This window comes from Diuraphis noxia, unplaced genomic scaffold (assembly GCF_037042655.1).
Source record: "Diuraphis noxia isolate RWA-SAM2 unplaced genomic scaffold, SU_Dnox_SAM2 contig0004, whole genome shotgun sequence".
Lineage (NCBI taxonomy): Eukaryota > Metazoa > Arthropoda > Insecta > Hemiptera > Aphididae > Diuraphis > Diuraphis noxia.
Window position 1 is genome coordinate 25966605 of NW_028301714.1, and position 25528 is coordinate 25992132.

The following is a 25528-nucleotide window of genomic DNA, read 5'->3' on the forward strand; positions in this document are numbered from 1 at the left end:
CTCTAGCAGTCTAGCAGTCACTGCCAGTCAGCGGTGAGCGGAGCGACAACTACTAACTAGTGTAGTTTCTTTTTCGACCCGGATAAGTGCGTACGTTGTACGGTCCCGTCCGGCCGACAAAACCACCACCACCACGACTCGTAAGTGGAACTTCATTGATGACCGCAACAGGAATTGCATCTTTTTTTGTGTCGCAATCCCGCCATGTCAGTTATCTGGCGGTCGGTCGACGCAGTGTGTCTGTGAGACATTCGCTCGGGCTATTACACTCTACCATCGTGATTTGTTAGCTGTGTCGGTCTCGTCCTAAGATAAAAGACTGCTGGGATCCCTCGAGGGAATCTACAGGAGAAGAGCTAATTCTCCGTCGTCTGTCGTCACAAGGACAAAACCGTGTGACGGTTTTTGCGAGTGGCACTGCATGGTTGGTAGCTAAAAACGACGAAATGTCGCACAATATGGCTGTGTGAAAAGTGGTTATCTACGACGACCATAGATGGACAGATTCGGTCGCTTATAGACGTGGGGGAAGAAAATAATGAAAATTTGTTCTGGACCGGCATATATCAAACACCGTCCCAGGTAAGTCGTTTGGTGTTTGCCTATCTATAGCTGATATTAGGCAAAATATCGTTTTGAATGTTTTGATATAGGTATTATGTTATAATATCACTATTATTGTTTTCACCCTTCCCCGTCGATGGGTCCTGTTTCCCCCACCCCCGACCATCCGTATATGACACGCGGTGACGGTGGCGTGTTGTGGTGCACTGCCCACTGCCCGCCGCCGTATCTTCCCCGTCGTCGTCTGGTGGTAGGCGACGGGTTTAATAGTAATAGTAGGAGTAAAAGTATTAGCAGTAATAGTAGTGGTATATAGTATTAGTACTTGTAGTAGTAAGTAGTAACATCAGTATACAGCTATAACGAGTAGTGTTGGTGTGTGTGTGTCTTCAGTCGTCAGTTCGTCACTACGGAATAAATGTGTTTACCGAAGAGTGAAAAAATAATAACAGAACGAGGTCAATATGGAAAGGCCGTCGTCGACGTGTTACCTGGCCATTGTGTTTTGTTACGGTTTTATCTCGTTATTGCAATCTGGTATGTTTGCTTAATTATTTTCCGAATTTCCTTGCTACCTACGTTCTGCGTTAATATTTTTTGTTTGTCCACGTTGTGACGTGAACAAACGTGAGGTGAGCTGCTGATGACGCGCGTCATCATGATCTGAACAAATGTTGAACCACTTGGCTCCTGCCACAGTCCTTCCACTCGGCAACAATATTAATTATTAACGATAAAAAACCTTTTATAATTGTTTTTACTTTTTGTATGTACACTGTTGACGTCAATAACAATGCTTATCTTTGACTTTTTTCAATATCAGATGAACAATAATAATATCCAATTAATTCATAATAAAAAAAAATTTGTAATGCGTTTGTAAATTTTCCCATCATATTATGTAGATATCTGTTTAAGAACATTTGTGTTCCATTCTCATCATCCAATATTGATAGGTACATTTATTCATAGTTAAAAGCATGAGTAAAATCATATTATTTATAATAATCATATAATGTAGTGTATTGTGTTTGTGTAAATGTGTAAGTTTTGTGATGTTTTATTTACTAGTAAAAACAAAAATCAAAAAATACCATTGTATCACTCATATAATATAATCATATAAACATACTGATAGATTACAATTTAACTAATAACTGTGGCGAATGATATTAGGTTAAATGACTTAAATAGCTACTATTTCCATTTTAATATCATGTCTATAAAATATTATTTTTTTTATTTTGCTTAAGTTTGGACTTGACTGCCTAAGATAAAATGATCCACATTGATGAATCTGATTTTCCTTGTTTTTCTTGAGTGAATATCAACTAAAGAAATGGGTTGGTATATTAAGTAATTTATAAATTTTACAGGTAATGTGTAGAATTATTGTAATTGTTTTTGATTTCTAGTAGGTAATTGCATCATATTTGGTTTTTTAGAAAATATTATTATTGAATCCATATGCCAGCTTTAAATCTAGTTTAATAAAAGAAATAGTGTTTATACAGCTTCTTTTTGCAAGAAATGTATTCCTTTTAATTTGAATTAAGTTTTGGTTGGTGCTGTTAAATCAAAATTCATTAAATACATTCTGTCTTTTTCTCGGTTTTGTACTTAATGGTTGAGATTTAACAAAATGTATTGTCTTTGTAAACATATTCAGAAATTTCCAATAAATACCTAGGTTTTTCCATTATTTGTATATATAGGTAGGTAGGTACTATACAATAATATTAATATTGTAATTGATTTGTATATTTCTATAAAGCCTAAGGATTCTGTATTACAGTGGTTTGATAATCTCTGGTGATTTTTTCACTGTTAGTACCATACTACCATATAAACTAGTTTAAGTTTAGTCTATAGGTATTATGTATTCCATATTTATCTCAATATTTATGATTTATAATCTTTATTAATATATATTTATTATAAGTTCTGTTTACTATCACTTAGTACTTAGTAGTAGACTTATGCTGTTGATCTAGATGCTATTGTTTGAAATTATCGGGTAATCAAAATAAAAGTCTAGAGTTATCATAAATGCTTTTATTTAATTAGCACAAAACGCTATATTTAAATATTTTTTATAAACTATTTGGATTTAAAGATCATATAAGTATTCCCATTTTTAGAAACCAATCAACTGCTATAAAATGGTCCTGATAAATTTCAAAACGATTGAAAATGATAAACTAAATTTGAGATTTGAGTTGATTTCCTACGGCCTTCATTTAAATAAATTTTTTTAGTACCTATTATTTTTCTTATATTTTAATAAGTATCCTAAGGTAAGTATCTATTTTTTCTTTTAATTCAAATTTTATCATTTTAAGTTAGAACAAGATCCAGCTTTTACATGAAATACTTTTATTTTTATTTATTAATTTAGTACTCTTTTAGTAGGTACACAGACTTATTTATACAGGTAGGTATTACTTACTTTTAATGAATTTATTATATCAGTTTGTCAGTATGACATATAAGGGGTAAAAAATCAGAACTTTTAATTTTTAATTCATATTTTTATATCCTTATATATCTTTTTTTTTATTTTGTTTATTTTAAGGCCTTTGAGACCATCTTGTCATAGAACAAACCCTTTCCCATTCTTCTCTATTCTGCGCTACTTCCTTCCAGTCCATGTGATCATATTCCGCTCCGCCAGCACTTAGGAAATCTTTTTTAATTCCATCTTCCCAGCGTAGCCTTGGTCTACCCAGTGGTCTTTTTCTCTTTGGGTTTTCTTGGAGTACCCTTTGAACCATTGAATCTTGCTTCCTAACTGCGTGTCCTGCCCATTCCAACTTACTCCGTTTGATCTCGTTTATAATATTTGGTCTATTGAATAGCTCCGTCAGTTCTTGATTATGTCTTTTTCTCCATCCTTGAAGCTCTTGATCATATATAGGTCCATATATTTTACGAAGTACCTTCCTCTCATAAACTGCTAATCTTTCCTCCTCAGTCTTTCGTAACGTCCAACATTGTGAACCATACATGACTATTGGTCGTATGATTGTCAAATACAGCTGAGTTTTAACCTCTTTTGACAGGACTTTCGAGCTTAGTAGTTTGCCTAGTGCATAGAAGCATTTATTTCCCATTTTTATTCTTTGTTGAATTTCAATTTGACATTCATTCTTCTGCGTTACAATCGTGCCCAGGTATTTAAAATCTTCTACTCTTGAACTCGTACTGGCCAACTGTTATGGTTTCGGTTTTCTGAAGGTTATCTAGTCCCCTACTAACTTTCATGTACTGCGTTTTCTCTATGTTGAGATGTAGCCCTACCTTCTTTGCCGATTCTATTAACCTGCCGCATAAACCTACCACTTTTTGTTCGTCTTCTCCTAGCAAGACTATATCGTCTGCATAGGCGAGCAGACTGAAGCAAGTTCTATCCATTCTTACTCCTTCATCTCTTCCAATATTTATTTCTCGGACCAACTTCTCTAATACTAAATTAAAGAGTACTGGCGACAAGGCATCCCCCTGTCTAAGTCCGGTTCTTACCTCGACATCCTCAATGTCGCGTTTCCTACTTAGACTTTGACTTTAGTTTGTCTTATACTAGCTTCCACTAATTGTACTATTTTCCTTGGGAAATGAAAATGTTTCAGAATTTCGATTACGCTAGTTCTATCTATACTGTCATACGCCTTTTGAAAATCAACGAAGATAACATGGAGTTCCTTATTATATTCCCAGCTTTTCTGGAATAACTGCCTGATTATAAATATCTGATCTGTCGTTGACCTATTTTGCCTGAATCCACATTGATAGTCCCCCACCACTTGTTCGGCCAAAGGTTTGATTCTATCCAGGATGCAATATGATAATACCTTATATGTTGTATCTAGCAACGCTATTCCTCTATAGTTACTACAGACTTGCTTGTCGCCTTTTTTGTGTATTGGGCATATGTATGCTACTCCTTAGTCTTACGGTAAAATTTCCGTCTCCCACACTTCTTTTATCAACAAGTATATACTTTCTATCATAGAGCTGTCCGCATGCTTTAGGAAATTCTAAAGCTAACCTAACCTTGAAGGTCATCTTCCCCGGGTGATTTGTGATTTTTGAGCCTTTTGATCTGTTGTTCGATTTCTTCCTTTGATGGGTTTGGGCAGGGAACATCATTGGGTTCGTTGTGTCCATATGTAAATTTATCAACTGGTGCTTCACAATTGAGTAGCTTTTCAAAGTACTCTGCCCATTTCTCCATTATTTTTTCCTGATTCGTCACTAGGCTTCCATCGTCCTTTTTCAGAAATTTTTCTTGTCTTCTATATCCGCCTTTAAAACTATTTACCTTGTGATATAGCTGCCGTGTATTGTGTGACCTATAATCTTGTTCTGCCTCCCTCATTAAATTTTGAACATACTTTCTCTTTTCACACCTCAAAATGTTATGCACTTCTTTCCTTTTAACTCTAAAGATTCTTTCTTCCTCCTGATTGTTAATATCATTTAGCCATCTTTCTCTTGCTATTTTCCTTCTTTCCAGGGCTTCTTGGCATATAGCATTAAACCAGGGTTTCTTCGTTCTATGGGCTTTCCCTAAAACTTTCTCCGACACATTTCCAAGGGTATGTTTAATTATTTTCCATTGCTCATCTACTGTTTCGAGGTTTGAGTTTAATTCTCGCGCCATTTTCTGTATGTTCTCTTGAAATTCTCTAGCTTTCCTACTATCCCTGAGTTTCTCTACATCATACCTGACAATTTCCGATCTCATATTCCTACTCATTGTTTTCAGCTTAACCCTAAGGTTACTAGCCACTAGGAAATGGTCTGAGTCGCAGTCAGCTCCTCTGTATGTTCTTACATCCGTTATGTTATTGGCAAATCTCTCATTTATTAATATATGATCTATTTGGTTTACGTGCCCACCATCAGGTGACACCCACGTCCCTTTATGTATGTTCTTATGCGGGAACATTGTACTCTTGACTTTAAGACCTTTCCCTATGGCCATATCCACAAGTTTTGCGCCATTGTCATTAGTCATGTCGTGTAAACTGTGGGTACCAATAGTTGGTCTATATGATCTCTCTTTCCCTATTTTGGCGTTCATGTCTCCTAGTACAATTTTTATTTTGCTATTACTAATCCCTTCTAGTAGTTGTTCTATCTCAGTATAAAAATCTTCTTTTTCTTGTTGTGATTTGTCCTCCGTGGGTGCATGTACGTTAATGAATACGATATCGAAACATTTAGTCTCTATTTTTAGCAACGCCAGTCTTGGGTTAATTATTCTAAAATCTTTTATCGTTGGTACTATATTCTTACGTACCGCAAAACCAACTCCATATTGTCCTCTTTCATCACACCCCCCAAAAAGGATTGTCATATTGCCCATGTCTATACTTCCTGCTTCCTTCCATCTTATTTCCTGCAGAGCTACTACTCCTAGACCATATTTTTCTACTTCCTTAACCATACTTTGTGCAGCACCGGGTTTGTAAAGAGTTCGTACGTTCCAAGTTCCAAAAGTAAGTTCCGTGTTTCCGTTTCCATGTCTTTTTCCATTAAATCTAGTGCGAGGCTTGTCTTAGGATCTTGAACAAAGCATTTTTACGAGGCAGGGTTGTTAGCCCTGCGCTCAATCCCCAACCTTGAGGACCAGACTACCCCAACCACTTAAGGTCAGGGTACGGCTACTGCAGTGTACTGGAGGTACACTGGGCGATGAGCGCCACTTTCCCTACGCCATAATATAAAATATAATATATTCTACTATATGATTAATATTAAGAATATAATATATTATTAAGAAAAAAAAAAATTATTAATTAAGTTTATCCTAACCACCTTAGATTAACCTTAGATTGATTTAAAAATTTAAAAATTAATAATTTTTTCTATAACTTTTTAAATATTTATAATTTCTGAATTGCAATAAATAATAATAATAGGTAATACGATTTATAATGTGTGACAACCTTAGATTGATTTAAAAATTAAAAGAAAATAATTTATTTTGTAGTTTTATATAAATTTGAAATGTCTAAGGGAAATATCAGGATTTCCCAACCGGTGTGCCGCGGCACATTGGTGTGCCTCGAGGCCCATATTGGTGTGCCCCTAAATTTAATGACTATTAATAAACGTTTATGTAAAATTTCGGTAATTGGTTAAAATAGTTTTAACGATACTCTTATCGGGAATATTGTTCACTATTTCTTATTAAATAATTTAAAATATTAGTCATTTAGTCATTTGTTGTCGCTGTGATTAGTGTGATTGTAATGCATTTTGTTTTTACATTTCAATGAATTAAATATTTAGGATAATTATAATAATATTTCTCCCTATCTTACCATTTTAAACTGATTGTTAGTAATATTATACTGATATACAACTACTTCGGTATTAATATTTAATATGATGAAAGTCTGGTATAAAAAAAAATATGTATACATATTATATAAGTCAGTGACAAGTGTGCCACGGCTAAATATGGGTTGGGATTAGAGTGCTGCGAGGGAAAAAGGTTGGGAAACGCTGGTCTAAATTATAAATTGTATTAATTGTAATAATAACTACCTATTAATAGATATAATTCATAATACTAAAATGCCGTATCACCATTCACCAATGATAAAAAAGTGAGCCCCCCCCCCTAGAAAAATGTCTGGATTCAACACTGGTTAGGTGTCATGAATGAAATTTACAAGCTTTTCTACCCAATAAATAAATTTTTATCGATATTAATTGAAAAAAAAAACTAAAAAAGTTGAAAAATTAAAATGTCAGTTAACAGCTCAAAACAAATCAAAATATTTTGAACATTTTATTAAAAAATATAGAAAATGTCTATATAAACATTCATTGAAAATTTCAAGCATCTGCAGTAATTTTTTTTAGAGTTACACCAAAATAAGAAAATCGTTAAATTAGAAATCTAGTGAAAATCCAATGTTGTCAAAATTTAAATTTCAAACGCTCATAAAAATTTAATTTGAATTTCTGGTGGAGGACATTTTTTTATGACAAAGATTGACAAACTTGAAAGAAATCTTGTATTAAATTTTCAAATCCTAGATTTAAAAAGAAAATTTTTTATGAATTTCTAGCTTAAAATAATTTTCGTGATTTTTACGTATTTTGTCAAAATTCAAACTTTGAATGCTTATAAAAAAAATTGTGAGTATGAATTTATTTTATTTTTCAACTGCTATTGTAACAATATATTAGAAGCCTTGTATTAAATTTTCAAGCTTTTCTCCCCAACAAATACATTTTTATCGATATTAATTTAATAAAAAGCGGGTAAGTGGATGTCGCTCTGCTGTACATTAGGTGGTGGGGTTGACCTCTGACTAGGGTAGGTTAAATTTGAATGCAATGATAGGTATCGTTGTATACGGAAAACGATTCTGAACGGAGATGATTTATCAGTCTAGGACAGAGGTATTCAAACTTTTTCATCCCAAGGCTCCTTTGAGTCTTCACAAAATGTTGACGGCTCCCAAATTAAAAATGACAAAAAAATCAATGTTTATATGAATGTAATATATATTTTATACTAATTATTTATTTACCATATTACATATATAAAAAAATTATAAATAAGTAGTTATTGTAAAAAAAAAATATAACAAATTATTTTATGTTTAGTCTTAGGAAATATAACTCAATAAAATAACAATAATATTAAATAATCAATATTACTTATTACTAGATTTTTAGTGAGATGGATGCGCTTGCTTATGCTTCATAATATGTTCAAATCGTGGCTCAAGTTTGGAAATAGCTATTCTCATCTCCTTCTCAACGTTCACTTTTGATCGATATTTTGTTTTCATTACAGCTAACGCAGAAAACACGGTCTCACAGAGGTACGAAGTTGCAAAAGGTGTTAAATTTTTCAAAGCTTTGGTGGTCAATTCTGTGTATTGTAGTTTCACATGCGTCCAAAATTGTGTTAACGACAATGATCCGAACATGTGGTCTTCATTGTGGAATCTGATGTTACATCGATCCACTGTTCATGTTCAATAGATAACAAATTTATTGGAAGATCAGCACTGAAGGGATCTTTGATTCAATTTTGTTGTTGAGTATTTTGTGGAAAATAGTGTTCGAAATGAATTTTGAGGTTAGATAAGTGGTCAATGAACTCGTTTTTGACGATCTCATTCAAGTTCATATCATTTTCTTTTAGAAATGTATGGAGCATAGGAAAGCAGTCATTAAAAGTGTTGTTTTCTATTTTAGTCTTCCATAAAACTAATTTTCTTTTGAAAGCCGTAATTTTATCAAGAAACTCAAAAATGTGGGTTTCATTTCCTTGTAACAATTTATTTAATATATTTAGCTTTGAAAAAATATCGGAAAGATATGACAGTTTTGTAAGAAAATCAGTGTCTTCAAATTTGTTGTGGTTAGGTTGTTTCGTAAAAATATTTATTGGTTTTCAATTATATGACGCGGCTCCTTTCGACAACTCCCGCGACGCCCCTGGGAGCCGTGACGCACAGTTTGAATACCTCTGGTCTAGGATATATTATCTTTAAATATTGTCATATATACTATTTTGAAACAAATATTTTATTTTTCAATTAAGATGCATTTTGCATAAGGCAATTTTTCCAAAAACATTGCATTTAGTTATCGTAATTCATAATACCTTATATTATCATAGATATATACCTATATACTAGGATAAATCGTTATCGTTACGCGATTTTGTAAAAATTTAAAACTCAAACGCTCAAAACATTTTTCCTATAATGATGCTTCAAATTTTCTCTATAACTATTTGAAGAAAAACTTATGGAAAACTTAGTGTTGAATTTTTTTACCTTAGATATAAATAAATTTCGACAGATTTCGTAAAAATTTGAACTATAAACGCTTATAAAAAAAAGTTGTGACTTACAATTTTTAATTTTTTTTAACTACAATAAAAAGAACTCATAAAGAACCTTGTATTAAATTTTCAAGTTTTTTTGATCATCCAAAATTTTTATACAACAACTTCAAAAAAAATTCTCATGAAAATCGAAAATTTCAGTGGTCTATAAATAACTCAAAAAAAGTCAAAAATTTGATTTAAACTGTATATAGATAACACTAACATAAACATTTGGTGAAAATGTCAAGTATTTACACTGATTAGTTTTTGAATTACAACCATATAAAAAAATCGATTTGGTCGAAAACTGGTTTTCCGTATAAAATCCCGTTTTTCTGTAATTTTTTTTTTGTTTTTCTCGATTTTTTTTGAAAACTGTTGGAAAATGTTTACTTTTGAACTCTATAATGCACCAAAGATATTCACTTTTACACCGGAAACCACCCCCAAAATTTGAAATTGAAGCATTATTTCGACAAGTTATGCAGTACACTGCACAAAAAAAAAAAAAAAACATCATTGTAAAAATAATACATTCATCACTTCGATCAGAATCTAAAAAACTAATAACAATCGAATATTGCTTATGCCTATAAATAGTTCAACTTTAGTCGAAATTTTTTGAAAGTTGTATGATGGATAGAATATACTTATTTAAACATTCGGTTAAAATTTCATAGACTAGATGAGTACAATTGTAAGAAAAAATAATATAGGATTCAACATTCTCCCATACTCTATTGTAATAGATGACAGTGAGAAAACACTAACATAATATAATTTTGAGGGACAATAATGTGTTGATAACCTTGGTATCCTGATTGCCATTATGTCACTGTTTTCATTTTATACAGTACTGAGTATGCCAATGTTTCTCTATGAACATCTCCATTAACATGTACTGAAATAAGTATTTGAAAATGAATTAACCACCTTTGAAAAAATATGAATCATTCATCATTGTGATTACTATTTTATTCAAAAAACGCTTTGTTGATACTTGTGTTATAAAGAACAAAGTAAAAGGAAAATATGTAAACATTTAATGTTGATCGTTTCCATAGTAAAAAATAATTATCAATCATATTTGGTGATTGATAATTATCATTATCATGTAGATCTTCAATTTAAAATATTAGATATAAGTTTAAAAAAAAACCTGATATAAAGTTAGAATTTATGCTATGATATGATATTGATATTAGTGTGATATGTTATGTTTTCTGATCTTAAAGTAGTACTTACTTAATTAAAAGATTTGACACAAAGTAATTTTTACTTATCTTGTAACTTCTACCTTCTCTTTGATCTTTTCACTTAAATAAATAATAAAAATCAAATACTTCTTGTTCTAATTTTTACTCTGGTTTTCAATTCTACAGTTATTACTTTAATAAAGTCTAGATTTGGTCTATAAATTATGTACTAGTGACACATTTTAAGTGATAACTAAATAGCTGCTATTATCCAAATTTTCTGAGATGGACACAAAAGTGTAAAGATACTTAGTAAACAATTTGCAAATTGTGTGCCTCTATTAATATTAATCAAATTTATTTATTTTTAGGTACATCTAATTAAATACCTGTATAGAAAAATGATCATAAATTAAATACAATTAAGTATGTATCAGGTCTTTATTAGTAAGACTGTTTTCAGTTTTAGTTAAGATTTTAGTATAAATATCAAGTTCTTTATTTTTCTATACATAAGTATTCATTTAATATTTTATGATATTTGAGTAGATATAGGTTTCTACTTTACCATATTAGGTAATAGTTTATCTTTTATGCAATAAATCATGATGGTTTACCTTTGTTAGGATAAAAATGATGCATAATAATTACAATACCTACTCTAATTACATTTTTGTAGTTAAACATAAAATAGATAAATAGTATGTAGCCTTAATTATTGTTTCATAAATTCTTCTTATATTTGAAATGAATCAAATTATTATAAAAATAAATACATTAATTAATAGTAATAGATAAAAATGTTGATACACAAAATGATATTGTTGCCCATAACTAGTTTTTTTTCTGATCTTCAATTAGCTAGGTAAAGGTAATTTTGAATTAATAATTATTAATTCAATATTTATATTAATTAGTTAAGTAATAACTAATAAGTCCTAAGAAGTTAATATTTAAAAGAAGTATTTTCAATACAATATTGTAAATTTCAGAACAATATTGATACACAACATTATGTTGCTACCCATCACTATTATACTTATGCCTATATTATCACATACATTTTTACTCTTTAGTTGATGCAAACAGCTTATTTAGTAATTTCTGCATTACTGAAAATAAAAAAAAATTTAAAAAGTTTTTCCCTACAATTTTATATCCTGGTACAAATACATTGTTGAATTAGTTGAATTCTAATTATAAATTATAAAGAGTACCTAACTACATATATTATATAACTTGTTATAATTTTTTACAGAGTGACATGTACAGCAGTCAATCACAAGGTTTGTGTTCAGAACGGTTGGTGGCTGACGAAAGTGTCGCACTTGTCACGCATCACAAAAAACGCAAGCTGGACCAACTACATAACGCCGCTTGCGGCCCTGAAAACTACCACCATAATAAATACAAATTGAGTTCGCTTCACCACCATTACGAACCAATTGTTGAGTTGGTGCCATATGAACCTATTAAGTACCGAAAACATCATGGCACTTCTATTGCACCATCCAACATTAAGACCAGTCCATCGTCTGCACATAATCAGAATTTCATACGAGCATCAACCATCAAATTATTAGACACATACCAACGCTGTGGACAAAAGGTATTGTTAATAATTACTGAACTTCATTTATTATTGATTTTAAAAATCTAAATTGTTATACCTTATATAGATAGTAGGTAAATACTTTTAATAATGAAGAAATTATATCATAATATTATTTAAATTTTATTTTAAATATATGTTCTGTGCTTCTTGATTAATTATAATTCATTCTTAAAACTTTCTATCAGACTTTTATCATGAAGTATATTTATTTTTTTAATGAATTTTTATACATGATATTAATTTATGCTACACTCAACTCTTGATAATACAAACTTTTGTTTACATGAAACTTTCGGTAATTTGATTTAATTTCTCATTCCCTTACAAATCTTGCAGTAATTTGAGTAAAAACAATGTGTTTAGGTACACTCAGTGATTTGTAATAAAATTTCAGTGAAAATTAGCTGTGAACACAAAGATTTGACAATTTGAAGTGTTTTTACTAAAATGTATTTCTTATAATCTTTCATTAATAATTAACTTTACAATAATTGTAAATGTATTTAGCTAATTATTTCTGATAATTATCAAATTATTATCGAAGTTAAGAATTTTTTTTTCTTAACTAATTTCAATTATTTTTTTGTACTCTTGATATTTTAAACTGTTCAACAATTCAAACTTTCGGTAATTCAAAATTTTTCATAAGTCTTATCAACTTAAATTTATCAAGAGTTGACTGTACTTAAAATAAAATAAAAATAAATTATATAGCGGAAATCGTGTGAAGGCGGTATAACTAATGGTGTGGAGTCAAGTTTTGGAGTTGGAGGAGCAACTACTACTACTACTACCACTACCACAACGGGGCAACAAGGGAAACAGGGTGCTGATGGTGATTATCAGTTGGTCCAGCACGAAGTACTATACTCAATGACGAATCAGTATGAAGTTCTAGAGTTTTTAGGTCGAGGAACTTTTGGCCAGGTAAACACATTTAATTCAACAGCTGTGTTAGTTCAAAATAATTAATTATAATAAATTTATTATATTTTAGGTTGTAAAATGCTGGAAAAAAGGAACAAATGAAATTGTAGCAATTAAAATACTAAAGAACCATCCATCGTATGCTAGGCAAGGTCAGATTGAAGTGAGTAATCTTCATACCTATCAATGTATTTAAATATTATAATTATTTAAAATTCATATTTTCCAAGGCAGATAGGTATATTTGATATAGTTATATTTTTTGATGTTTTGAGTGTTACCTGTTATTGTTAAAATACTAAAATATCTATTATGGCTTAAATAAAACTAAATTACAATTTAAAAGAATCTAGATTATAAAATTGTGTTTTTTACATTTTTTTCTCAGAACCTCAAACTAGATTCGACCTATAAAATCTGCATTGTAAAATATTCTTATTTAATTATATTATTTTTTTGAACAAGATAATAATATTAACCTAAGTATTATAAAATTCTAATATAAAGCTGAGATTTCAAAATTAAATTTGGTAAAGCATAAAACAAAAGTAATTTTTGTTTTAAGCTTTAAATTAATCTTGCATTTAATCATACTATGTAATATTTAAAATAATATTATAAAACCCTTAACATTTTAAGGATAATAGTAGGAAAATTTTGAATTTAATACTAAATTTGTTTAAAAAAAGTTAAATTCAAACAGAAGATACATTTCATGAATTATGTCAATTAAGTCAAATAAAGAAAGAAATCTTTTTCTTTATTAAGATCTTGCTTTAACAAATCACTTATATTTTATGAACAATAAATTAATTAATTTTTTGTTCTGCAAATGTATGATGATAAATTTTAAGTTCAATATGTAATTAATTAAAGTTAGTAAATGATAATAATATAAATTAATATTTATTTTTTAGGTTAGTATTCTGTCACGATTGAGCCAAGAAAATGCAGATGAATATAACTTTGTTCGTGCATATGAATGTTTTCAACACAAAAATCATACTTGTTTGGTGTTTGAAATGTTGGAGCAAAATTTATATGATTTCTTGAAACAAAACAAATTTAGTCCACTTCCTTTGAAATTTATTCGACCAATATTACAACAAGTATTGACTGCTTTGTTAAAATTAAAGGTAATCTTTCAGTTTATTTTATATTTGTTATAAAATATAAAATAGGAAATTTCTCTTACATATTAATATTTTATTTTTCATTAGGTACATTAATTTATAATTTATTCATCATTCGATTATTAAGGGTTGCATATTTAATACTTATGTATTATTTTTTTGTCCCGCAGGATTTGGGTCTAATTCATGCAGATTTGAAACCAGAAAATATAATGTTAGTTGATCCTATTCGTCAACCTTACAGAGTTAAAGTTATTGACTTTGGTAGTGCATCACATAAAAGTAAAGCTGTATGCAACACATATTTGCAAAGTCGTTACTATAGAGCCCCTGAGATCATACTTGGTAAACATGTTGATAATTGTTTGATATTTACTATAATTTATAGTATAGTATTGTTACTATGTTAATGATGATATACATTAATAGTGTTTATGATTTAAATCTAGGTTTACCATTTTGTGAAGCAATTGATATGTGGAGTTTAGGATGTGTAGTAGCAGAATTGTTTTTAGGTTGGCCATTGTACCCAGGGTCATCAGAATATGATCAAATACGTTACATATGTCAAACACAAAATTTACCAAATTTAGACATGTTAACAAATGCATCAAAAACCTCTAAATTTTTCTATAGAGATGTTACGTATCAAAATAATTGGAGACTAAAGGTAAAATAATTTATTACATTTATTTTTGATTTCATTTAAATAAATATATTTCTTTTTAATAGATAATGGAAGAACATGAAGCTGAAACTGGAATTAAATCAAAAGAAGCAAGGAAATACATATTTAATTGTTTAGATGATATTGGACAAGTTAATGTGCCAACCGACTTGGAAGGTGGTGAACTTTTAGCAGAAAAAGCAGATAGACGAGAATTTATTGATCTTCTTAAAAGAATGTTATCTATGGATCCGGTAATTATGACATAAACTATATTTTAATTTTAATTTACTCAACAAGTAGGTATGATATTATATATTTTACTATTTATTTATTTTTTATTCTATTAAAATTATAATTTCTACAGGCTAATAGAATACATCCTAATACTGCTCTTCTGCATCCATTTGTTACATTAGCACATTTGGTTGATTTTGCCCGATGTGATAATGTTAAAGCAAGTGTACAAATGATGGAAGTTTGTCGAAGAGCCTTACCTGATCATCATTCAAGTTCTGGACAAGCTGTGCTAGTGCCAGCAACTAATGCTAATGTCACACTTGCTTTTAATAATCAGGTATAATTCATCATATACATTTTTAATTCATTTAAATTATATTATAAATCAAAATTATTCTCATTTATTTAATAAAATGTTATAGTATCAGTTATATAATAGTCGATCAATGGCTCGTCAGTATAGTGGTAGCTCAAATCAACATCAAGCTCATCTATCTATACTTTGTTCTGCTGGTCCAGGAGCATATCAAACTGGAACATCACCTCCTAAACATGTAGCTGTTATGCCACCTCCGCCTCATCCATCACAATTACAAATACAACATTCAACTAGTTTGATTACACAACAGGTTATTAGTATTTTTACAGTTACATCATAATTTCCAATGTGTAATAATCTAAGCAAATTATAGGTACTTAAGAAAAAAAAATTAGTTTTTGATTTTAGTTTGTTTTTTTTATCTTCAAAGTCTTCTTGTTTAGTCCACTGTATTCCTTGTTTTTAAATTTAACGCTATTACAATAGTTTTGGCCAATAATAACCTATGCACTCATTAATCTAAGAATATGTGTTATATCCCTGAACCAGTTGTTAGTTATACACAAATTAAAATTATGATTTACATGTGGCTTTGAAACATTTCATTTAAAATGATTTGCATGCAATCCATTCTATCCATTTGATTTCATCAATTTAAAATTTTTTATCATCTAATGTAAGTCTAATATTTATATTATTGTATTTCTTAAAATTAGGGCTATGAGTATGGAATATTTCACATACATTTTCACTTTGAAATATTTCAAAATTGAAATTTTCAGCCTTCTTTAACTATTAAAAAATATAATTTTTGGTTTTTGGCATGTTTTACAAAATCATCACTAGATGTTCTCATGATTTAGCTAATTAATGATTATCATTCACAATTAAATTTTTCTTTGATATTTATAAATTATAATTATAATTGATAATACTATTATAATATAATTTATATATTATTATTATTATTATTATTAACATTCATTAATATACAAATATGATATTATAATATATTAGCTCTATAGGCTATAAATTATGAGTTATAATAAAACTACTATACTAAGAATTTAATTAATATAAAATTTTTATTTTATTTGAATTCAAATAGGAATACTACATAAGAGTTTTTAACTCGTAGATTATCATAATAGGGACTTAGCTTATAACTATATCTAATTCATTAATTCATGTGTTTTGAAACTTTTTAAAGTATTTTTATATGAATTTTATGTATCTTGTATAATTTACTAAGTATGAAAAAAATATTTCAACAAAATTTATACCCTAGATTTAAATTAAAGTGATTTTTTATTATTTTTCATAAAAATGAAATATTTCAAAAAAATAATTTCTTAAAATTTTAGAACCCTACTTAAAATAGTTGGGTTTTCATCTTTTTCTAACTGCTCTGCTAACCTGATCTGGGTGTTTTTCACTATACAAGTATTTCTTTAGAATTCAGTTTTTACTATTAATCAATCTTTGATAAATTCTGTGATAGCAGTATTTACTGATTATTAAACAATCATTTTTATGAATATATTATATAAAATATTAAAAATAATTAACTAAAAATTGCTCATTGTGTTATAGCCTGGTGGAGGTCAACAGCAATATGTGCCTGTATCTATGGTTGATGGAAGTCGTCAAATGATTGCTACTTGGCCAGCTCCACCTGGGACTCATCATCGTCAAATGACTATCGTTCCTCCACCTGGAGCAGCAGCAGCTTCAGCAGCATGGCACTCTGCATCTGCTGCTGCAGCTGCAGCTGATTGGGCAGTTTCTAGGCCTCTGATTGTTGATTCGGCTACTGCCATATTACAAGTACTTTTCCTTATTTAATATTTATATGATACATTGAACAATTATTTAAAAATATACAATTTACTTTAGGATCAGCGGCAAGTTGCTTTTACTACAGCTGATGTTTATGATGGACTATTGGAAAGCCCCACAATGGTTGGTACAATTTGGGGTAGTTCTAATAATAAATCACGTTCAACAAAACATATTGCTCCTCCTCAATCACATCATCACCATTCAAACTATCAACAAGCACCACCTGCACACCACCACCATCATCATCATAGGCAAGATAAAAAGGATACTGTTATAAACACTACAAATCAACTCAGCCCACTGAAAAAACGGGTCAAAGAAGGAACTCCTCCTCAAGGTTTGATTCACTAATCTTTTTTTTCAATTTTCATATTTAAAAAAATGTTTCCTTCCAGAATATGATGGAAGAATTAATAGAGGAAGTTTATTATCTACTTCAGACAATATTCCAAATTGGCACCAACCTTCTCCTTCTTATAAACAACTGGTAATTTAATAAATGATTAAATTAACTTTAAAATGTTTATTTAATTGTAATATTTTTATGAATATTTGTTTTATAGATTAACAATAGGCAACATACTATAACTATTCATGACACACCATCTCCTGCTGTTTCTGTCATTACAATATCTGACAGTGAAGATGAAGCTTCAACTAAAGGGTATATTCAGAATTGTTTATAGTACATAGAATTGTACAATACATACTGCATGGCTTAACATTTTTGTATTGTCTTATCCAGAGTTCAACTGAATATCAAAACTAATTGTAACAACCGCAAAAATGTAATTTCATGTGTAACAGTTGGTGAAAGCGATAATGAAGAACTATTGCCATCTAAACCTTTGACATATCATCAAAAACAACTTCAAAGTTTACGTTCAACTCCAGTAATTTACCAATCTCCATCCAAGAGTTCTAACATACAAGTAAGATTGTTATTTTTACCCATCGTATTATAATTATGATACTTTTGAAAAATCTGGATATTTTAAAAAGTATTGTGTACTCAAATTGATTTGGATTTCAACTGACTAAATTTGTAACATCTCACTGTCTTCAGTATTTTGTAATTAATCTATTATTTTATAAATTTGATTTTTCAGAATGGTGAATATATTGCTTGCCGCAATAGTCCTCCTGGTTTAGAGTTAAATGCTGGTCAGTATTCTCAAAATGCATCAATTACCAATAGCTCTCAGCAACCTATTTATATGCCACAATCACAATTGCCTAGTGAAATAAAACACGAACCTCATTACAGGTACAAATTATATTTATTTACTTTTAACATATTTAAATCAACAATAGAGTTATTGCCTATATCTAGATGCTCACTCTTCCGACACAACATTGTGAATACCTAACAACACCAAAATATTAACCAAATTTGATGATTGTATGGATATTAAACTAAATTATATTTAATTAAATGTTACTTGCAGAGAAATACCTATGTATTTATAAATGTTATATTTGGTGATTAATGTTAGATTTCCCAAAATTGTATTTGACATTAAACAAATTATTTAATGTTATGATATATAATGACAATATTTGTTTTCTCCATTTTTCCAATAGAAAAATAGTGTCATTCTCAGTTGGTAAATTCTACATTTTTTCTTTACATTATAAATGTGATTATATATGACATTTGTCATTACAATTAGAAACAATTAATATTCAAAGCTATTATTTTCATATTTATTTCATTGTATTATATTTAAAAAATAATTCATAGTGAGTCTTAAATTATCCCTTGTGTTTATATTATTTGTATGTAATAATATTAAAAAAAAATTATGTTTATAGTTCTTCTCACAGTGGCAATACTATGTCTCAGCCACAACTAAAAAGAATTGTATCAAAAGGACAACACTCACATCAAAATCAAGATTGTAATATTTTCAACTCTTTGGGAACAAGCAAACCAGAGCCACCACAAGCTATCGAATACTACTGTAGTGGGACAAACTGTAAAGATCCTTACCATTATGTCACTCCCCATGATCAACATATAGTTTATGCTGGGTATTACAAAAATAATAACATTTAAAACTATTACACTGTATTAATAATTTATTAATATCTTTTTTAGCGATAAACGTTTATCATATGCTATACCTTCAGCACATAAACGCAATATTTCCAATCCCATGGACTATCAATTACAGCCTCCGGTTGCTCATTCTAGTAGGGATTCACATATTATAAGTGCATCAAAAACGGCGTGGACCCAACAAACTATACCAGTACATCAAGCTTATAGGTAAAAATTTATTAGTTCGTTGTTATAAGTTAAGTCACATTTCATATGGTTGGCATTAATACTTAAATTGCAGCTTCACTGAGAGAGGGAAATGTCAGTTTTTAGTCCGAATCAGTCATCAAAGAACAAAACAATTTAATTTATTTTACATTAATCTGAATCTAATACGAGTACTTGGTTTTTTTAAGATTTTAATATTCTTTTTTTGTATTTTAAGTACAGTTTAATCTCAATTTATTTAAACTAATTGTAACTGGACTAACAATTGAAGCATTATTACTAGCTATTGTAGGTATAGCTTTTAAACTGTTATTATACAATATCAATACAGTTCTTGTACAGTTGTCTGTTGAAGTCATATACTCAAATTAGTAGCATAGCCAAGATTTTTCTTTTAAGGGAGGGGGCTGATAACTTGTTTTCATAGAGTTGATTTAACAATAAGGTAATACAATAATTACCCCTTTTGTCTTTTATTTTAATTCTATTGAAACTGTATCTTTAGAAGTCATGTGGCCGATTACACAGCAACTCATCTTTCTCCACAAGCCCTTGGAGCTAACCGCGGTCTGTCTCCTTTGGCTGGTCAACCTTTGTATCACCAAAGTGATATTTACCGCCGACAAGCCGTATATGTGACTACTGGTCAACCACCAACCGCAACAGCATATTTGCCATCTCCACAAGTTCCTCCTACTGCTTTCACTACAGGGTAATTTATAACTGAATAAAAAAAATATTCATCAATGATATTAATATGATGGTTTGCTATTTTTCAGCCCTATTCCACCTCCTGCACATCATTCAAGTGCAAGACCTTTACTTACAACCCATGCTACACATCCGTTACCAGCTCATATGCAACCAACTGCTGTATATGGCTATTTAAGTCCAGCAAAAACACATCATCAATACCAACCCCTTTGGTTCACTGAGTAGGGATTATCACAGAGGTATACATTTAATACTTACTATAAGTCACTTGCATTTTTCAACATTTTAAATTTATTATTTGAAATACTATTGATACTAACTGTTTGTAATTTTTAAGAATAATTGTTTTTAATTATTTATACTAATTAAATATTAATATACATCAACATTATGTTATATTGCACATTAACTATATTTCTAGGTCTGACAGTGAATTAATGGCACCACTACTTAACAACACAGACCATCTAGTCATTAAAGTCAGGCCTCTGTACATGTTAGCAACTGATCCTGTACAAACATAAAGTAATGTACTCTCATTATTATGTAAATATATTATATTAAGATATGTATGGAACTAATTTTTTTTTCAAATTGTAATTTTAAAATAGTATTCGTTAACCAGTTTAACGAAACCCAAAATGTGACTTTTCAGACCAAAACATTACTAATTATTAAATTTAATTTAATTCACTTAAAATAATATCTGAATTGACTTATATATATATATATTATGCAATTTGGTGAACTATTTTTAAGCTGTTTCTGCTAATAATTGTTTTATTTAAATAAAACTAATATGTCATCACTTAATCTTTTCTTTTATAATATTTTACCAAAATGTTAATAATAACTTATTTCACAATATTTGTTTTATATTTATTATTATTTTGAGTTTAATATTAGAAAAGATATCCATAAAATATATTTTTATTATACAGTAGTTTAATATATTATATCATCCTATACATTATATTTTTATTATGTAGTTGTAATTTGTATTATTATTAATGTTTTTAATTACACAGCATTATTACTGGCTGTATGTATGATTATATCATGATTTTTATTTTTAATTTAAAGTGACAATAATTATTGTTTGTAAATTTGTAATTCAAAATATAATCGTTTTACAATGTGGGTGATATAGGTTTCAATCTTTTTAGTAATTTTTGGAAGTTATTTTAGTCTGAATTAATATCAAAATACGTCACTATTAGATTTAAGATCAATGATTGCTTATATATTATATAAACATATGTATGGCATAATTAATGTTAATTTTAATAAGCCACATTTTTATCTTCAGTTTTTATTATTATGGTTGTGGAGTTCAATTAGTAATATCACATTAATAACTTAGTAATCAATAACATTTTAGCTTACTAACAATTTTAAATTATATTCTTTAGCTAATTTTTTTAATTTTAAATTTAATACTTAATTGTTAAAAAACTATCTAACTAACATAAATCTTTAGCTACTAAAATATTACCTAATTATACTAATCAGGCTTGTTTAAATTATATTTTGAAGTATTGTTAATAAAGTATACAAAGTAATTATTTTAAATACTTATGATATAATTTCAAAGATTAATTTGATTAAATTGATTGGGATATTTGCTAAAATATTAGTATTTTTATATTAACCAGAATTTATTTAAAGTAATAATAAATTAATTTTGACACTATTAAATTTGGTGTTTAGTATAAACTATGATCATTGTCAATTTGATGTTATTTTGAGTTACAATACCATTATTGCCAATTATAAATTATAAAAATATAACTTTCTGGTATATATCTTAAAATATGGTTAATAATTTTAAAACTGCATGCATAATTGTAGTTGACTTGCGGTATTCCAAAATTTTTCACATAAAAGGTTTTAACCTAGCTATACATATTTTTAATTTATATATGTATTTCGGTGTTAGATATATTTGTACATAGAAAAATATATTTTTTAAACATAGATTTAAATATCAAAAGCTATTTTTGTTATGCAAATTGGCTGCGTTTCGATTCAATTTATTTATTTTTAAAATAAAGTATTATATAAATTGGCTAATTGTTTAGTCACAACATTATTAACCATCTATTTAAATACTAAATTTTAAATATTCCGAATTTTCCTAGTAAAAAATTATTTAATGATATTTAATTTAGGGAAAATGTTTGGTGATAGTATTTGTAACAATTTGCCTTATGGTTATGAATTAGATATTTTTACAATATTATTCAATGATTGAAATGAATTGATCATAAAATATATTCTAATGCATTTTCATTCTGATCTATTTATTTTTATTATTAGTAAAATAATATGCACTTTTTAAAATTATAATGATTCCTTAAAATAATATTATATACAAAATACATATGATTTAATGTTTCGATATTCTTATTTAATATTTTTATCAACAAGTACAAAATATGACATTATTTTAGCCTGTATTTATTTCAATCATAATAATATTTATATAATAATCAATATATTATATATTTATATATCTGATAGTTTTAATATTTAATTACATAATGTTAATTGTTAATTTAGATTTTAGATGCGCCTTTGTGATTACTATACAATAATAGCCATAAATAGTAGTGTATTAATACATAAGCTATTTATTAGATTTTATTCTTATACTTTACAGGGACTTTACAACTTATTTTTTTATTTGAGTTTTACTTATATTCACAGTAACATAATCATGCTGAATTAAAAAATATATATGTGTTTTTTTGCATTATACATTTTTTGCCTTGAACTCTTATGCAAAATTATCTATATTAATATTAAACCCATTTTTAGAAGAGATTAGCTTAATTAATTTGACTTAGTTCCATTATATTTATGTATAATGCTCATTGTTTAGTTAGTTAACATAATTAAAAAAAATGACAAGTTTTAAAATATGTTATTATACATATGATTATCTTTGGACCATAAAATAATAAAACACATTTTTATAATAATAATAATATTTAAATTTTAAAGCACTTGGCTAAACACATTTTTTATAAGTTTTAATGTGATATACTTTAAATTAAAAAATTTAAGCACCATAAAAGAATACATAATGTATTGTATATGCATGTTTACAAGAAGTTAATCATTTGGGTCAATCATTAACTGAAATTTATAAGAGTTCCTTTCTTAGGGTGTCGGTACAAATATAATATACAAGTATAATAACCAAAATGATGATGTATTTTTTTTTTTTTTTTTTTATCAATTCCTATATATGCTGTATATGATAGTTCATAATTATAAATTTTAGCTAAAATTAGATATATTAAATCATATTAAAAATTACTAACTTATATTAAGAAAAAAATATTAATTTTAATAATTTTAATAGAATTTACATTAACCTAATAGCTGTACATATTAATAAATTTTATTTTTTTCTTGTTCAACTATTAAGATAATAGATTTATAGAATGTAGATTGCATTTATTTTTTTTAATTATAAATGGTTAGCTCAATGGGTTTATTATTATAATTTCTATTTGTTTAACATTCTTTGAATTAATTTTTCATATTTTGTTAGATTATTATTACACATAGTATAATATATATTTATACATATTATAGTTAATGGCTAAATGTACCTTTATACTTTTTGTGATAGATATATAGATATATATTTATTGGATTTATAATATAATATGTATATATATATACAACGTATGTTAACAATATGATGATGTACAATCTTTACAATATTTTGTTTTTTTGATTTATTATGATTATCATTATTTAATATGATATCATCAATATTTATGTTGAATGTATTACCTTAAAATCAAATGTAATAAATCATGCGAGATCACACTTCAGTTAATTTTACACATTACTTAATCAAATTTATTGACATGACAATCTATTCATTTTCAATCTCAATAGTATTTCTTTCTGATGATTTCTGGACTTAGTTTTTCTCTCTTTTCTATTATTGTTATATATTATATATTTGTGTAGTCAAAATTCATATTATTATTACTTGCCCTTAAAACCCTATTTCTATAATTAAACATGTTAATTATATACTTATATGGTTGTATTATCAGGTGAAGAGTATATGATTTTTTTTTTTATTTGAGTAAGTAATACTTAATATTGAAATCCAATTGATACATAATTATAAAAATTAAAATAATGCTCTTATGAAATTACTGTGAATAATAAATATAAAGACATTAATAAGAGGAGTTTCATAATATTATTAAGTAAAATATCTTTTATTTAGACCAGACTTGTTTTTCTTTTTTTCTACTTTTTTATTGATTCCAATTCAATCATCAAAATTTAAGAAGAAAAAATACATATTAATTTATGTAGTTATAAAAAATGCATGTAACAATATTGATGTACAACTACTGTGATATTTGTCGTTAAGTAAAATTTTTACCTCTGATTGTTTAAAGTGTGGCCACGCTAAGTGTATAAGACTGTCAACACCTTATTCTTTTAAACATTTAAATATATAACAATATTTATTTTTATTTTTATCTTATTCTCGCAGTACTGATTTTATGTTATACTTATTATTTATTATTATTAATGAAAGGTATAAAAGTTAGTGAACTTGAAATGTAGTATTAATATTTTGTCACTCCTGGGTTGACCATCATTTGTACTGAATTAACTCTTAACTTACATGTTTGTTTATATATTATATTATATTTAGTCATTATAGAATTATACTTAATCCTCAATGTTGCTTTTATATATTATTGTTTATTTATTATCATTGATATTATTGTATTTTAATCAAATATTGTCATCTGCGTAATTTGGTTTTATGGTATTAACCTATTGGAACAAAATAAATATATAAATATATATGATATGCACTAAAACTTTGTTATATTTTAATTACCATTCGGCATTCATAAAATTATCCTTAATTATGTTTGTCTTCGTGATTTAAAATTCAACTTTTCTGTTATACCCATATAAAAATAAAAATAATAAATACAATTTGATCCTATGTGTATCTCACTTTTTCTTAAATCCCTATTTAGATTAAATTATGTCATTGTCATCATTGCTCAGCAGTTCATATTTTACTCCGTTAGCTAAAACTTAGAGAGAATAGACCTATCATGAAACTTGATGGTAAGAACATTATCTGTGTTTTGCTGGAAGTATT

General features: G+C 27.9%; 2 protein-coding genes across 4 annotated transcripts; one reads left to right on the plus strand and one right to left on the minus strand.

The window, feature by feature from the left end:
* Positions 1-25235, plus strand: Hipk (Homeodomain interacting protein kinase). 3 transcript variants are annotated; one of them, XM_015524517.2, is made up of 21 exons: positions 3-582; positions 11891-12241; positions 12962-13174; positions 13245-13337; positions 14092-14310; positions 14478-14652; positions 14757-14977; positions 15040-15228; positions 15342-15551; positions 15637-15843; positions 17127-17360; positions 17430-17712; positions 17771-17862; positions 17939-18039; positions 18121-18307; positions 18485-18642; positions 19191-19409; positions 19477-19647; positions 20153-20359; positions 20427-20600; positions 20783-25235. In XM_015524517.2, the coding sequence occupies exons 2-20, from the start codon at positions 11897-11899 to the stop codon at positions 20584-20586; spliced, it is 3684 nt and encodes a 1227-aa protein (XP_015380003.2). In that variant the 5' UTR covers positions 3-582; positions 11891-11896; the 3' UTR covers positions 20587-20600; positions 20783-25235. The 3 variants fall into 3 exon arrangements, with proteins under 3 accessions (XP_089081329.1, XP_015380003.2, XP_015380004.2); XM_015524518.2 differs by lacking the exon at positions 3-582 and adding an exon at positions 919-1101; XM_089225203.1 differs by lacking the exons at positions 20153-20359; positions 20427-20600; positions 20783-25235 and adding an exon at positions 19721-20074 and having other exon boundaries at positions 1-582.
* LOC107173806 (uncharacterized) lies at positions 4613-6016 on the minus strand. Its single transcript, XM_015524496.2, has one exon. It carries the CDS (start codon positions 6014-6016, stop codon positions 4613-4615), a length of 1404 nt encoding a protein of 467 aa, XP_015379982.2.
* Positions 25236-25528: the final 293 nt, after the last annotated feature.